The 14635-nt window shown below is 44.1% G+C and overlaps 1 protein-coding gene across 2 annotated transcripts in view; it reads right to left on the bottom strand.

Moving 5' to 3' along the window:
- Nucleotides 1-3049: 3049 nt before the first annotated feature.
- The window catches only part of ascc3 (activating signal cointegrator 1 complex subunit 3), a 174477-nt gene continuing 162891 nt past the window's right edge, over nt 3050-14635 (bottom strand). For both annotated transcript variants that reach the window (XM_049027147.1, XM_049027146.1), the window contains exons 37-42: nt 12886-13110; nt 9097-9248; nt 8107-8257; nt 5002-5208; nt 4660-4835; nt 3050-4517 (exon numbers count right to left, since the gene is read on the bottom strand). In XM_049027147.1, coding sequence (XP_048883104.1) covers nt 4373-4517; nt 4660-4835; nt 5002-5208; nt 8107-8257; nt 9097-9248; nt 12886-13110 — 1056 coding nt within the window. In that variant the 3' untranslated portion in view covers nt 3050-4372. The remainder of the gene's footprint in view (nt 4518-4659; nt 4836-5001; nt 5209-8106; nt 8258-9096; nt 9249-12885; nt 13111-14635) is intronic.

The following is a 14635-nucleotide window of genomic DNA, read 5'->3' as shown; positions in this document are numbered from 1 at the left end:
TGACCGGTTTTACACGTAAATCTTTATAATTCGTTTAGAAATTAGACTTAAATGTTTATTACAAATATCAGACGTTTTTCCGGTGTGATAAATGTATTTATAAAATAGGCAATATTCACGGTCGCGAAACAGATTTTATGTCCAAACGGAAATATGTTTTTACCGATGGATATGTTACAAGCCTATTTTATTTATGCTACAAAACGAGATTAATTAAAATATTTTATTCGTGGCTTCTATATAGGCCTATTTCACGTAAAAAACACAAAAAACATATGAATACAATACTAATTAACAACAACAATAGTAGGACATATTATTAAATATATTTATTAAACATAATTTCAATTGCAGTCAAAATCGGAAAATTATTTCTTGAATTTCCCCAAGCATTATGAAGTAGTTTGAGGCAGTATTCCAAAAATGTACATTAGAAAAGATGAATGTCTGTTTATTTCACAGTAGGTTATATATCCTTTCTCAGATATGCACGCAGATTTTAATGCGACATCCACCTGCAGCGAGCGAGGTTCAGAAAATCAGCCCGACTGCTGTACTCGCACGAAATTGTTGACGCCGGTTTAACCTTTCCGCAAAACCCGAATTTACTGCTAATTAAACGGCGTCTGTGGAAAAGAACAATTGAAAATACTCTACATCATGAAATCTGTGCAAAGGACTTGGAATATCGCACTAATAAAATGTTATTTCCATTAGAAACGCAATTCATTATGAGAGCACGTCTTTTGTCATGTATTCTGTTAATTACATAAATATGAGGAACTTCGCTGTTTTTGTTTTGTTTCTTATTTTTTACACAAAATGATTGATTGAAATTTGAAAATATAAAGATGCCCGGACATAAAATATTTAAAACCAAGTTGGAATGTGTAAGGGTGGGTATGTGACTAATCAGTAACTGTTTACTATAGTCTTGGTATACGATCTGGATGATTTAGAACGTGGCCATATAGGCTATGATTAACTTAATTTAAATATTAATAGGTAATAACGGAACAATCGGAAATGAAACGATTCGAAAGCTACGTTTATAAGCGCAATTGGGAAGTAGCAGCATTGCAAGCACAGTGGTTACAATGAGCGACACGCTGCATGGAGTGCGGGAGCTAGAGCTCGTGAAGTGTGAACACGTGGCTTGAGGCAGTGAGTTTGCTGGCCGAGTTGCTACGAAGGGCTCAAAGAACCTTAACGGATTTCCGCAGATCGATTGCTAACTTGCTCGATACAACCACAATCAACCTTGACCACTGTTATTTGCTTACTCTCACACATTCGTTATTGCTTTTGTTAATCGTTGCTATAGCGACAATAAAAAAAGAATTACACGTACGTGATAATTACACAATTCTCTAGATTGCACTGGAATATGCTCTTGGAGTTCATAAATATAATTAAACAATTACGTACCGGATGCGAACTGTGCGAGTTGTATTTGTCTTGTTAAACATTTTAAAGACATTATTTCCAAGTTAAAAAGGCAACAAAAAATTAACATAAGCATCTGTCTGCTGACACCAAATTAAAACACACTAACTATAGTAATAACCGGAATTCTTACATTTCATATGTATTTAAATTGATAGATCTCTGACTTTTGTAACTGGAGATGGACAACACCATAAATAATTCTATAGATCTGTAAATGCAGTATGCATGTATAAACACCATCCTTCTGAAAACGGAAAAGATTCAAAGTTATTTTTTTTTGGGGGGTGAGGGGGCTGGTATTTTATGGCGTGAGAGGTTTGCAACAGAAAATACCTTTGATGAGCCATAAATGACCTTTGGCTTTGAAGACATGCACTGGGCACGAGGAAGAGAATGGGGAGCTGCCTTGTCTTATTTACGCTGCTTTCTCTAGGCTCCGCCCCCAGCCTATAACTCAGGTCCTGGGTGAGCACCGGCCCAGCAGGTCACCCCGCTCTCTGACTTCATAAGATATTGTTCCAGGTCTGATGGCACTGAACAAAACACACCATTCCGGCCACTGCACACAGCAGAAACAGACAGGGGGAAGAGAGACCATGGAGACCGAACAGCTTACGATGGCCTCTTAGCAAGGCAAACAATACATACATGGAAAAAAATGTAAAAGATTCATGTTCAGAAATTAAATTTCACTGTGAAAGATTTTATTCAGCTGAAATGAAATGATTAGGAAATGGGGGGGAAATATTTGCACAGGTATGTTAAAAGCTGAGTGCAGCACTGGCAGCCTCTGGATAAATTGTCGTGAACAGTACAGGAAAAAACTAGGTTAGTCGCACTCTCCTTTCATAAAACCACAATTAGGAAGAAAAATGATGCCTCCGGATAACGTGACCACTGACCAGAAGTAATTATCTCACCAACAGTTTTCCAGGAAAAGTGCTTCGCCTCTGATTCGCGAAACTGGAGGTTGGTTATTCCTTGTGTTCCCTTTACTGAACAGCTGGACAATGTCTGATTAAAGTCTCCTGAAATAACGAACACACAAAACAGACTGAAGAAAGGTCTGCAAGGACCTTTAAGGTGACTGTATACTACCCTCAGCCTACAAAAATACACACGGTTCACTGTGGAAACAAGGGGGCTTCCGTCATGAAACTCCAGCTTCAGTTAGCTTAGAAAAAAATAAGACACACCATTAGCAGCTGGCATAATAATCCCTTTTTAAAGTAATAACTAAAAATAATTACTAATAATTTACAAATAATATGAATCATTTACAGAGTGGTGGAACTGAAGGGAACTGCTGAAATACATCTACAAAATGAAGACACAAGATTCAATGATACCTAATGCACAATTTTGGAAAATAAAATGAAAAAAGGTTCAATTTACTGTCATGTAAGTACCCCTCAAATACAGGGCAGACACTGAACATGAGGTTACAACATATTTCACAATAGTGTTTAATTTTGTTTGTCTATTATTATCATTATGATTATTATTATTATTATGTCATCATCAGCAGCAAGATAAGTAATAATAAAATAATTTCCAAAGTATTCTCAGGTAGTGGTAACAAAAAACAATCATTCCCAAATTGTTAAACATTCCTTTTTTCCTTTTTATTGTTGTTTACAGACGGGTTAGAGGAAGAAAACCAGAGTGGTGTGGAAGCTCGAATGAGGCCTGTGGATTGAAGGTTGAAGTGCAGAAGGAAAAGAATCATTCACTTTACAATCAGAATATTCCCAGGTATCACTGGAAACAATGCTAAAAATGTACATTTGATTTGAAAACAAAATGATTTTATGCATAATGAGCAGGAAAGAGGTCAATTAATGCTCGCATTCTCTTAATTGTGGTCCTTTGAAAGGAATTATACAAAGATATTGTATAATTATGCTAGCTTGTCACGTCGTTCAAGTTCTTTTTCTATATTTAGGAATATTTTGGTATTACTGTCGTTTGAGTGACGCATTCGCTGGCGTCTCGAAGACGGCAGCTGCTCTGCTGGAGCGAAAAGTTCTCAAAACAGATGTCACACTTTGGCACCGAGGCCTGGAAGCCCCAGAGAGACGCATGTTTCACGCACCTGCAAAGCATTCCTCACCTCAGCACTGAATAAACACATCCAGCTTTTCTGTGCTCTGTACAGTCAGCCCCAACTCGACCCCCTACCCACTAAAGCAGGTCGCAGTGCTGCTTTATTACCGCGGCCGGGACGCCAATGACACACTCATAAGTAGTACTATGTAAACATTGCTTAAATTCAAGTAAACCCACATTTTGCAACAATTCATTCCAAAATACATTTCTTTTCAAGGAAAGTAAACAGGCAAGGCAAGAGTAGCTTCTTGCGCAGATACAATCTTTACAGTGATCAAAATACATATATGTACAGTGCTAGTTAAACATACTTGTACACAGTGTGAAAACAAGGGAAAGGGCAAGTATAATCATAAACTAAACATCTGAACTTTCCAGATTAAACATACATTGTTTTGACTGATCAATCAGAGAAATTGTGCAAATTTAAAACAATGGAAAAAAGGACTTGTAGAGAATCTGGGCGCACATAACTGCATGGGCATTAACCCCATTTTACCCCCACACCGTGCCTGTAATAGAAAAACTCATACAGGGCCAGTTCAGCTGACGCAGTCACTGGCAGACTAGACAGCGTGTATACCTTCGATTATCCTTCAGAGTTCTTCTAGGAACCTGAAATGCCAAGTAAGACAATTGCAACTGCAACTTTCCAATCCGTGGTTCTTGCAGAGTTTCCCACAGAGAAAAGGTGGGCTGGATAGAGACACACCTGCCTGAGCAGATGTGGATTAACTCCTGGCTTGGCTGGGACTGAGGGCCACAAGCCAGGGGGTCGAATCCCTTTGCAGTCCTGTGTCCAGCGGCCAGACCACTATAGGGTGATGTCGCTCATGGCGTCAGATACTTCACTGTTCACCTGAGCTGCAACGCTGGCTGGCATCACATTCAGATAAATGTCATACTGCTGATCCAGACCCAGGTAGCTGTCGCTCATCAGGTAGAGGGTGTAGATGCACCTATAGACACAAGGAAGTGGTCACCATTAAAGTGCCTTCCAAGTGTCAGTGCTTCACAGGAAGCTAAAATTTAAACACTCAATAGCTAACGGATAAGCCACCATCGCATCACCCCCGCTGCGATTACAACCCTGACTCCTACCTCCCGGTCTTCTCGGGGGTAAAGAAGGCAATGGAGGCAGAAGACTGGTTGCGTACGTATCCCACACGTTTGACGGCGAGCAGCTCTCTCCTGTCGATCTCGCCCAGCACCAGGAACCAGCCCTCATCCTTGGGCTTGGGAAACCGTGGGGCTGTGGCTTTGCTGTCCTGCTTCCTCTACAAGACATGAAGATATGAAGGAAGGTGTCCTGTGTCTGCTACACGATAAGAGTGGCTTTACATGTTTACACAAGTATAATACATGAGTAACTTCTAGAGAGCCACGCGGATGCTGTGATTAACACGTCTACAGGGACTGTGTACAGCAGCGGTAAAACATTACCTTCTGTTGGCCGATATTGATGCGACGCAGGTTGACCTGCAGGACGTACTCCTGATCGGCATGGACAGGGAGCCAGCTTGTTTCCGATCGGATGTTGGAGGCGGTAGTGGGAATGGGGCGCTCTGCCCGCTCCCTGCAATCCTCCCACCAGCCTTTCACGCTCATCCTCACCTCCACCACGGGCAGGTGACTCAGGAAAGACCAGGCCTGAGAGGAACACGCAGGTCTGCTTTAGTGTCTCACCGACATAACTGTGGAGCCTCCCACATCCCTATATCCATATTTCATCTTAATCCTTTCTGCAAATATTATAGCAATTCTATATATTGATCAGAGCACTAGACCGTCTAATACTCCAGGTGCAATGGTCTATGCAGAAGATAATGGGTAAAACATGCTTGAAGCAGCTCATGACGATGAAGCACTAATGAATGCTACATGGAGCGGAATCCTAACGAAAGCACGCTGAATCTTCGGCTTCAGACTTGGCAGCGACGGCTCTGAAACGCATCACTAAATGAATGAGCGGTTGAAAATAATCGAATAAATAAAACGATGGACCCTGAGACAAATCAGTATCACAAGGTTTATTTAGGGTCCGTTACACATATGAAATTAATGACTGCATTGAAATGCAGTAAATAAGCAGCAAAAAAGCTCAGACAAACCTTGCTTGTGAACACGACCCCGGGAAAGTGCGGGAAAGTGCAGAAGTGGTAACAACTAATCACTAATTACATTATTAAACTATGACCATGAAAGCATTTAAGCCACAAATTGCAAACTCACCTTGTCTATTTACCCTCAACAATCTGCTGTAGAATTTCCAGTCCAGTTTAATACATATTTACTATTTAATTTAGCATTTATTACTAGTTATTTTATAGTAGTCAGGGATATCTTGGGAAACAAGCATTTTATATTACTATTACTAAAGACAATTATTATTATTGTTGTTCTTGTTATTATTATTACTGCATCCATCACCCATAATCCCTTGTTCATCCAGTACAGGTTTACGATGCGCATAGAGCCTGCACACCCTGGATGGGATGCCAGTCCATCGCAGGGCACACGTACGTACATACTATGGCCGATTTAGAAAAAACCTTCACGTAATGGATGAAACCTTCACGCAAGGGATGAAACCTTCACGCAAGAGATGAAACCTTCAAGTAAACAAACCTCGACACACACACAGAGCAGGGGCGCATTGCTATGATTATTATTAGCATTACAAGAAGGTAACCTTTAGCGCAGGTCTGCAGATTTGTGTTGTCATTGAAATAAGCGGTGGATTTATTAACATCAGTTAGTGTGGATTAAAAGCAGTGATGAGGAGCTGCACGGCCAAGCGGTGTTCCCGCTCCAGCAAGCTCCTCGTTTAAAAATAAATGAGAAAAACAGGGAGGGGGGAAAAAAACAAGATGACGGAAGTGGAGGGAACCGCTAAAGGCTTTGTCCGGGGGAAATAACGCAAAAAAAGAAGAATCAGCCAGCCACACATATTTATGTGAGGATTAATCCAGGCCGAGTGAATCAAATGAGAACACCCATGCGCATGTCGTTATTTAATTAGCAGCACGCAGACCCCGGCTGGGAGCGCATGGGGAGCGGGGGAGGGGGGGGCAGGCGACCGAGGAGGGGCATCCAGAATACTGATGCGCCCGGCAGCCTTGTTCTCGTGACCAATGCAATTAGCACTTAAATTGATGCTGTAAACCCTGTAAGTTGTGAGCGATCGGGGAAGGCTGCAGCGTATTGGGTGGGGGTGGGGTGATGAGGGGGCTGTGTGCGACCGCGGGCAGCGTATGCTACCAGACATCACTAACCTGAATGTCACCAAGCATTTCAAATGACAAGGAGACATACCAGAACTTAGGTGTGTATTTGTGTGAATAACGCAGCACTCTATCTGTGTCCATTTATTACAATATATTTCTATGTTTTAGACAAAGAGTTTGAATGAAAGGTGTAGGAATGGCTGTTTATTTTAATCTTTTTAAAGGAAGCCGGTCTTTGTGAGGAACCATGCAGCCGTCCAGGGCATGAAACACAACTGGAGTGATACAGGCTGACAGAGAGGATGTTCTGCTGTCAGGCCCCATAATTCGCAAATATAAAATGATGCGATTAAATTTTTTAATGACCCCTCACGTCTGCATGTTCTGTTCACATCTGAAAAAAGAATGGAAATCGTTAAACCGTTACACTGGTTTGTCATGTTTTTGTTACGACGTAAACCGGTTTGTGGTTGTGGGACCCCCTAGAGAGGGGAGCTGCTGCAAATCTCAGGCCTCCTGAGAAAATGTCACCTTGGGCCCCCTGCTTAGGTTGGCACTTTCAATTGCTCAGTTTAATTTACCAAGCGGGGGTGAGGGGGTAGGATTACACCCCTGCCCCTAGTCTACAGTAAGACCTTGACTGGCAGAGTTCAGTGCCAACGGTAATCGACAGCATGCTGCTACTACAAGAAATGTTCAGTACCTGTAAGGCAACCCCCCCCCCCCCCCCCCCACTTTGCTCGTACCAAAGAGATCGGCAGGGGCTACCAGAGGGCACTTCATGGACTTGAAACCCGTGGAGTGTTGCTACATCATACAAAGCGTTCCAGGTATGAGCGAAGGGCCATTAATGAGTTCCAGACTGGCGTTACAGGATGGAGAATATTCCCATGGTGAGTAATGTTTAATAGGATATTCCAAGTGCTCCGCTGGAGGACCCCCGTTTTTGAACTCTCAGTCCCACTTTCCACTTCCACTTCTGACAAATGGCCGACAATTTCCTGAGAACATCAGTAACTTATCTGCGTCGACACCCGCCGAGGTCAACGCCCCCTCAGAAGTCATGGGGGTCATTGTGTTTTTTCTTTTTTTGCATCTTAATTAGCAGTTCTGGCATCTGCTCTCATTAGTTACTTCTCTCAATATTAGGAGCAGCTTAACAAAAATATCTGCTTTTACATGGAGGGAATATCGCCCAGCTTATCCTACAGCAAGCTGGCTAGACCAGAGGCAGATCGCTCTTTAAAGCAGAATATTACTTGCATGTTCAAGTGCCCTGATGGATGAAGCACTGGGGAGATACGCGGACATGTTTGGTCACCTGGGAGACCTGGCCGGCCTGCAGCTCCTTGCCTACGATAGCAGAGAAGGTGCTCTCCCGGCCCGCACACGCCGCCATAAGTTCAGGCAGTCCCTCGATGGGGCCTGAGAAGCCGGCAGCCTTGCCCTTTGCGTGGTCGGAGCCCCACCTCCTGCAAGCAAGCAGAGGACAGACAGAGCACCGGAGCTTACGCGTCGACACAGCCCTAAGCAAGCTACAAGCAAAGTAACATCTTCACTGGGTTTTGTGCATTTTGTGATACTGCAACCTGGTTCCCACTGCACCCTGGTGTCAATGAAGCTGGCAGAAGGTGTGTGAAAGGAGCAGATATTCCTCTCTCTGACCAAGGGGCCTGGGCACCCGATAGCTGCCGCAAAAAGCCATGTCTGTTAAGCGATGTTAATGGTGTTTGCAGAGTTTCAGGAGAGCAATTTGGAGGATTAGCACTGTGGCCATGTCACAGCCACCAGGCGTGGGGGTGGTGCTAGAAACACTCACTCAACACGGCAGAAAGGGAGGGGTTCATAGAGGAAACGGCCCTCGAGGGCTGATGTAGCGATAGCACGATATCACCAGTAGGTGGTACAGCGGTTAACCACCTGGGCTTTCCAGGCAAATGACCACTTAGACTGCTGAGCAAGAAAATCTGTCGAATTGCTTTGGTTAAAAAAGCCAAAAAATAAATAAATCAGCAACAGATATAAATGTAAAACTACAGAAGCTATACAATGACTGACAATGTAAGAGCACAACTTTAGGACACAAGCATTTAGACATGATCTTACCCGTTACCATTTGGGACAGAGGGCAGGTCTTAAGCAGAGGTCTTAAGTAACTTTCAGAAGACGTAAAAACATGCCGACCGCATGTGTCATGACATTGTCCAAGACTTTAGGTTACGAGTGAACTAACAGCCATTTGGATATAGCTCCAGTTATCTTACTGACCACGCCACCCACAGTCCATTAAAATACTGCGAGATACACATACCTGAAGAGGTGTAAGTGCTGCTGCTCGATGTGGGGCAGTGTGAGCAGGGATGAGTCATGCAGCCACCTGCTCTGAACAAGCATCTGCACCAGGTTACAGATGCTAAGCGCTGTGACCAGCCAGCCCTCATTGGCAGCTACATCCAGCATGGCCTACGGAGACAGACAGGGTGAGAACGGCGCTGCTGAACCCCCAGGCACACGCCTGCTCGCACGCTAAACACGTGTCCAGTAGAGGCCATTCTGAATGGGAAACATTAACCGGGAATAAGGGCTAGACGAGAAAGCAGACAGGAGAAAGACAAACAGCCAGGCCCAGAATCACATACAGAAGGCTCTGTGACACAAGGGCCTGTGCAGATGGAGCGAGCGGCAAAGGTATATTACTGTGGTAATCTCGGGAGTAAAGCGGAAATTATGAGGTCAAAGGAAAACATTATTCCAGGGACCAAAAAAAAAATTTAACTGTACGAGCACCTAAAACAGCCTTTTTAATGGCCAAGGGCAGCAACAATTGTCAAACTTTATTTTTAAGCTAATGGCAGTGCCTAGGCTTACTTTCAGCAAAGTGACATTGAAATTCTATAGAAAACTCACAAAAATCACTTCAGACGGCCTAAAAAATTAGAGTACCTAAAATACTCAAAGTCCCTGGCTTTTACACTTTTACATCCACTGAACCCAGAGGTTAGGAGTGGGGGGGGTGTGTGGGTGAGGTGATATATATATATATATATATATATATATATATATATATATATATATATATATATATATATATGCAGGGCACAGACATGTATTCTGTACTGGGACACGATATCTGATTTCATGTTTGCATTCTACTAGAACTGAACGCAACCAGGTTTTCAACATTAGATACGAACACCTCGAGTGAACAAATAAAACATTTTGAAACTTATGTACTTTGGTAATAAAAACTGTACCCGACCTGGAGCCTGGTATTCTTCAGCCATATAGAGACTTGCTAGCATATTTTGCATGAGCAACTTGCTAAATTACTTAGTCTCTCTCCTGTTTATTTCGCAGGCGACTAAAACATCTGGTTCGTGAGACATGTGTGAGATATTGTGAGATGTAATAGTGCCCATTTTAGCCAGTGTTTCACTTTTACGACTATCTGCCTATAAAAGCATAGCTGAGTATCATAACAATCCTTTTTGATCAAACAGTATTTGTGTTCTTGATCATCCGCCTGCTTTGCATTTAATTTTTAAACAAATTATTTATGTCCTATTTGCATAAAGTGCATACCAGTATCAAGACCTTCAACTCCATAAAAACTAACCAGTAGCCACTGAAATGAACCCAGGACCAGTGAGTACTGACTGAATGTAAAATGAGAATTTACTTCCCATTTGAACAATACAGATCCCTTCAGCTACCGGTTTCTCTCAGGTTCCTTGAAACGGAGACAGGAAGGCCCATAATATCAGTGGCATGTTCCGGAACAGTTCAGTAGGAGGAGGAGATGATTTTTTGCAATGGGGGGGGGGGGGGGGGGGGGGGGTGTTGGAGATGAAACAATGAGCCAGGGAGAGAAGGGCGGAGGGCGGATTTTGTCCACTTGGCATCCCTTTCGGTTCTCTCGCCTGATCCTTCCAGAACCTTGCTCCTTGGAAGGTTGGTACTCACGGAGCTCAGCTGCGCCCTGGCAAACGTAATTAATCGGAGGAGTCATTTCCGCGCTGTAACTATGACTAAAAAGCGGCTGAAGTGTGCCAGCCGGCCCACGAGTTAATCAAAATGCTAATGCAGGACAAATTAAAGTCGTAATTAACATTTCACAGTAGCCGCTTGAGCAAATTGATCACACAAATGGGTTCGGCATTACTCATTACACACAGGAGAGACGAGATGGGCAGGGTCCCTATGGCAGGGCCACAGAACAGCCTGCCAGATCAGCACCAATGCCATGCTCTGCACATGGGGGGCTTGGGGGGGGAGCAGGGAGGCAGAGCTGGGAAATGAAGCACAAATATTGTTGTTGGGTATGAAGATTGCAGAACCTGTGCCGGTTATTAAGACAGAAGAGTGTGGATTGCTGTTCCTGACAGGCCATTATAGGAATGCGTATGTGTGTGTGTTTCTGTGCATTTCTGTACCTGGGTAAGTCCTTATCGACAAAAAAAGTGACTAGATGTGCAACAAACATCTGTGTGACTGCACGTGTGCGTTGAACCAGTCTAGGGCACCAGGAACGTCCACAGTGTAGACCTGCACTCGGTTACTTGCATTGTCTATAAATATCAGACATGCGAGAAAACCATAGAACGTGAAGATCCTAGAACCTGTACCCTAAGACACAGGAGAACCTCTGAGACACACATAAATTGAAAATGATAAGATTTCAATGCTTTTACAGAACCACAAGCGTATACTTAGACAGTGGTGGGCAAGCAGTCACCCTTCACGCTAAGTGATTTGTGAGTAGACAGCGCTCGCTGGTTGTTAACAGGAGCTGGTGGACATCGATCTTTTATGAGCAGTCCTACCTCCCATTGATGACCATGCTGTCAGTCATCTAGGTAGCCCCGCGTCTATCCTATTACCTCCTCAAGAGGGACCAACCCATGCCCCCCCGTTTTACAGTCCCCCAAAAAAAGTTCATTATATATATATATATGACCTTACAGGCTTGTTTTTTCTTTAAGTCAAGACTGACTCTGGAGAGTTTGTACAGAGAGATTAGACAATCTTCTATGTGATCTCTAAGCAAGCATCGGAGAGAATACAGATAAACTCATATTATATTCCAATTTTTCGGCTTTTAATCAGAAAGAATGAACATCACGCTTTTCAGATGGATTAACACGTGGCTGATGAGTCATCCTCTGCTTTCGCGTGGATTAGGCTGAGGGTTTAAACTTACCCAGGGTCTAGCAATCCACCAAAGCCTACTGGCTTCTCAAGACTTCCAAGTTGATATTGGCTTGATGGTAAGGGGAGGATCAATATCATTGACATCATACATGTGCCTTTAGCCCTTAATGTGGGCACAGTGTAGGACGACATAATCCTGCATCAGGCTCCCTAGTATAATTGCATGTACACACAGGAAAAACACGTAAAACACAAAGGCTTAAAATGATGGACCCAGATTTGCAAAAACGACGACCAATTAACCCACAGCCGCAAAGCTATTGTCTGTCTCACAAACACATACAAACAGCAACCTGACTCGGAAACAAATGTGTGCAAAATAATGCAGCCTTCACATGCGAGATGCTCAGAGGCCCCGCTGTGGGGCCCTCTCGCCGCCTCTGGGTAAGCCCCCCTAAGCAGCAGCGGGAAACAGGTGTGTCATCTGTGGGTCCTCCACCAGACGTTCAGCCCACCACCTAATTACTTCAAGAAGGTCTCCCATCGTCTGGAAGGCGCCCTCTAGCACGTGGAATTGGGCTCAGCGTCGAAATTACGGGGCTGAGAACAGGCTTTATCATGTACGAGAAAGCGTGCGAGGAGTGGCGGCAACAAGACCTGCTGAGGAGGGAGGGAGGAGAGCGCGGGGATACGAGAGGCCGAGGGAGAGCGCAGAGGAGGAGGTGGAGAGACGGACAATACAATAAGCAGAGAGGGGATTGAGGAGCTAAAAAATGCATTATGAAAGACAGTAACGAGAAACTGCATCTTCAAAAAAGCTGGTTTCTCTCTCTTCTAAGCATCAGTCTCTGCCTGTACCGTCACTGATGTTTTCAAAGGGATAGACATATGCTGTAGTAGGGGCCCTTATTTCTGCTGTTGTGGACGTCCTACAGGAGCAGAGACCTACCTGGCAGATGCGGAGGGCGTTGTCCAGCACGGTCTTGGTGTCAGTGTTATAGTCAGAGCACGGCAGGCTGCTGCGGCTGAAGTGGGCCTGCAGCAGCAGGTGCGTCTTGGTGTGAGGGCTGTCGTAGGAGTGCGGGTTCACCTCCAGGGGGAGCCGCTGAGCCAGTTCGCTGTTCAGCTGGTCTTCATTGTGTCTGACTGGCAGCTCTGCATACTCCTCCGCATTCTGGATGAAGGAGAAGAGTATCAAAGGCTGGCCTCAGAAAGGAAACCCCCCCCTCCTCCTCCCCCTGAGAGAAGCACTGATCTTTTTGAAGAATTCCCCAGTGGCCCTTGAGGTTGGAGCAGTGACCAAACTCGCAGTATCTCTCTACTCCCTGCTTAGTAAAGTCACACTAGAGGAAGGAGCAGTGACCAGTGTCTCAGCTTCTTTCTATATCCTGCTCAGTACAGTCACATGGGTGACTTTAACCATTAACTCCTGGCACTGAATTTAAACTTACTTTCTTATTTCTGATTTTAACACATTTTTCAGACACTAAAAATTCCATCTGAAAATACCGCAAACTGTTTTAATTAAAGCATAAAATTCTGGAGACCCTCCTGAGTTAGTTAAGAATTCCCAAAATCTCAAGAAGTAAATTTCTGAGGTCGACATTTAACTCTGAAATCCACTGTAATCATCGTAGGTGTGCGCTTGTTGAATCTCAAAACCTTTGGCAGAATTTTGGCCGCTTTTTTGAAATCTAATGTTACTTGGAGAGAATTACTCTGAGATTAGATGTCATTACAGACAGGAAACATTTTGATAAATGTAGCCCTCGAGCATCACTTCTTCACAGCATATTGCCACCTTACAAACAGTGTACGATAGAGCTCAGGCTCATATCTACAACTTACAAAAAACAAACCCTTCTGGTCTGACTTGGTCTCAGATTCCTGCCTGGCACCTTAGTTAGTGTGGCATTTGAATGTGGACATTGGTCACCATGCAGATTTTCTGTCTTTTGCCAGTTTCGAAATGAATGAATGTCAGATTTAACCCTCCCCTCCGCACCGGAACTCTATATCCTCATGCATTTGGTTTCAGGACAATGTCACCCCTGCATGCACAGGGGCAAACTGGACAGCACTGCAATGTGCTTTGGGTGGCTGACAGGATGAAAGGGATGGGGGGGCCGGGGGGGGCTACAGAGCATCTGATTAGCGGCTACACCCCAGTAATGAGGGTACACAGAGAAGCGGCCGGACCCTTACGCTCACAGGACGGGGGGCGGATTAGGACAGCGGGGGTGCCTGGGCCCATTGTCTGCACCACGAGAGGGGCGGGACAGACACACGACGGGTTTTATATCCCTGTCAGTATGATTTGGGGGGGGGGGGGGGGGCTACTGGTTAACTGGGCCTGGAGTTTAGGAAGCTGAATGTTCTCCTGCAAGCAGCAAGAATGACACTCTCTGCAAAGACACCTGTATGCATGCAGGCCGAGCTTCGAAATTTTGCAAATGATAACAGCGTGAATTTAAACGGTTTACGTTTTAATGGCCATTTTTCCACACCACTGAAACTGCGTTTACTGAAACTGTTACATACATTTTAAGGGTGTAACAGACAAAAAAATAAAAAGAATGCTGTCCATAAAACAGCAGATTTATGTGTAAAAAAAAAAAAAACTAAAGAAATTCAAATGCTCCACCTGTAGAGAAAGACTACTGCTCTCATGCATCATTAATCATTATAGCTTTGTGGGC

This window comes from Brienomyrus brachyistius, chromosome 9, assembly GCF_023856365.1.
Source record: "Brienomyrus brachyistius isolate T26 chromosome 9, BBRACH_0.4, whole genome shotgun sequence".
Taxonomy (NCBI): domain Eukaryota; kingdom Metazoa; phylum Chordata; class Actinopteri; order Osteoglossiformes; family Mormyridae; genus Brienomyrus; species Brienomyrus brachyistius.
The sequence above is the reverse complement of the archived record's forward strand: the minus strand, read 5'-3'. Positions and strand labels throughout refer to the sequence as shown.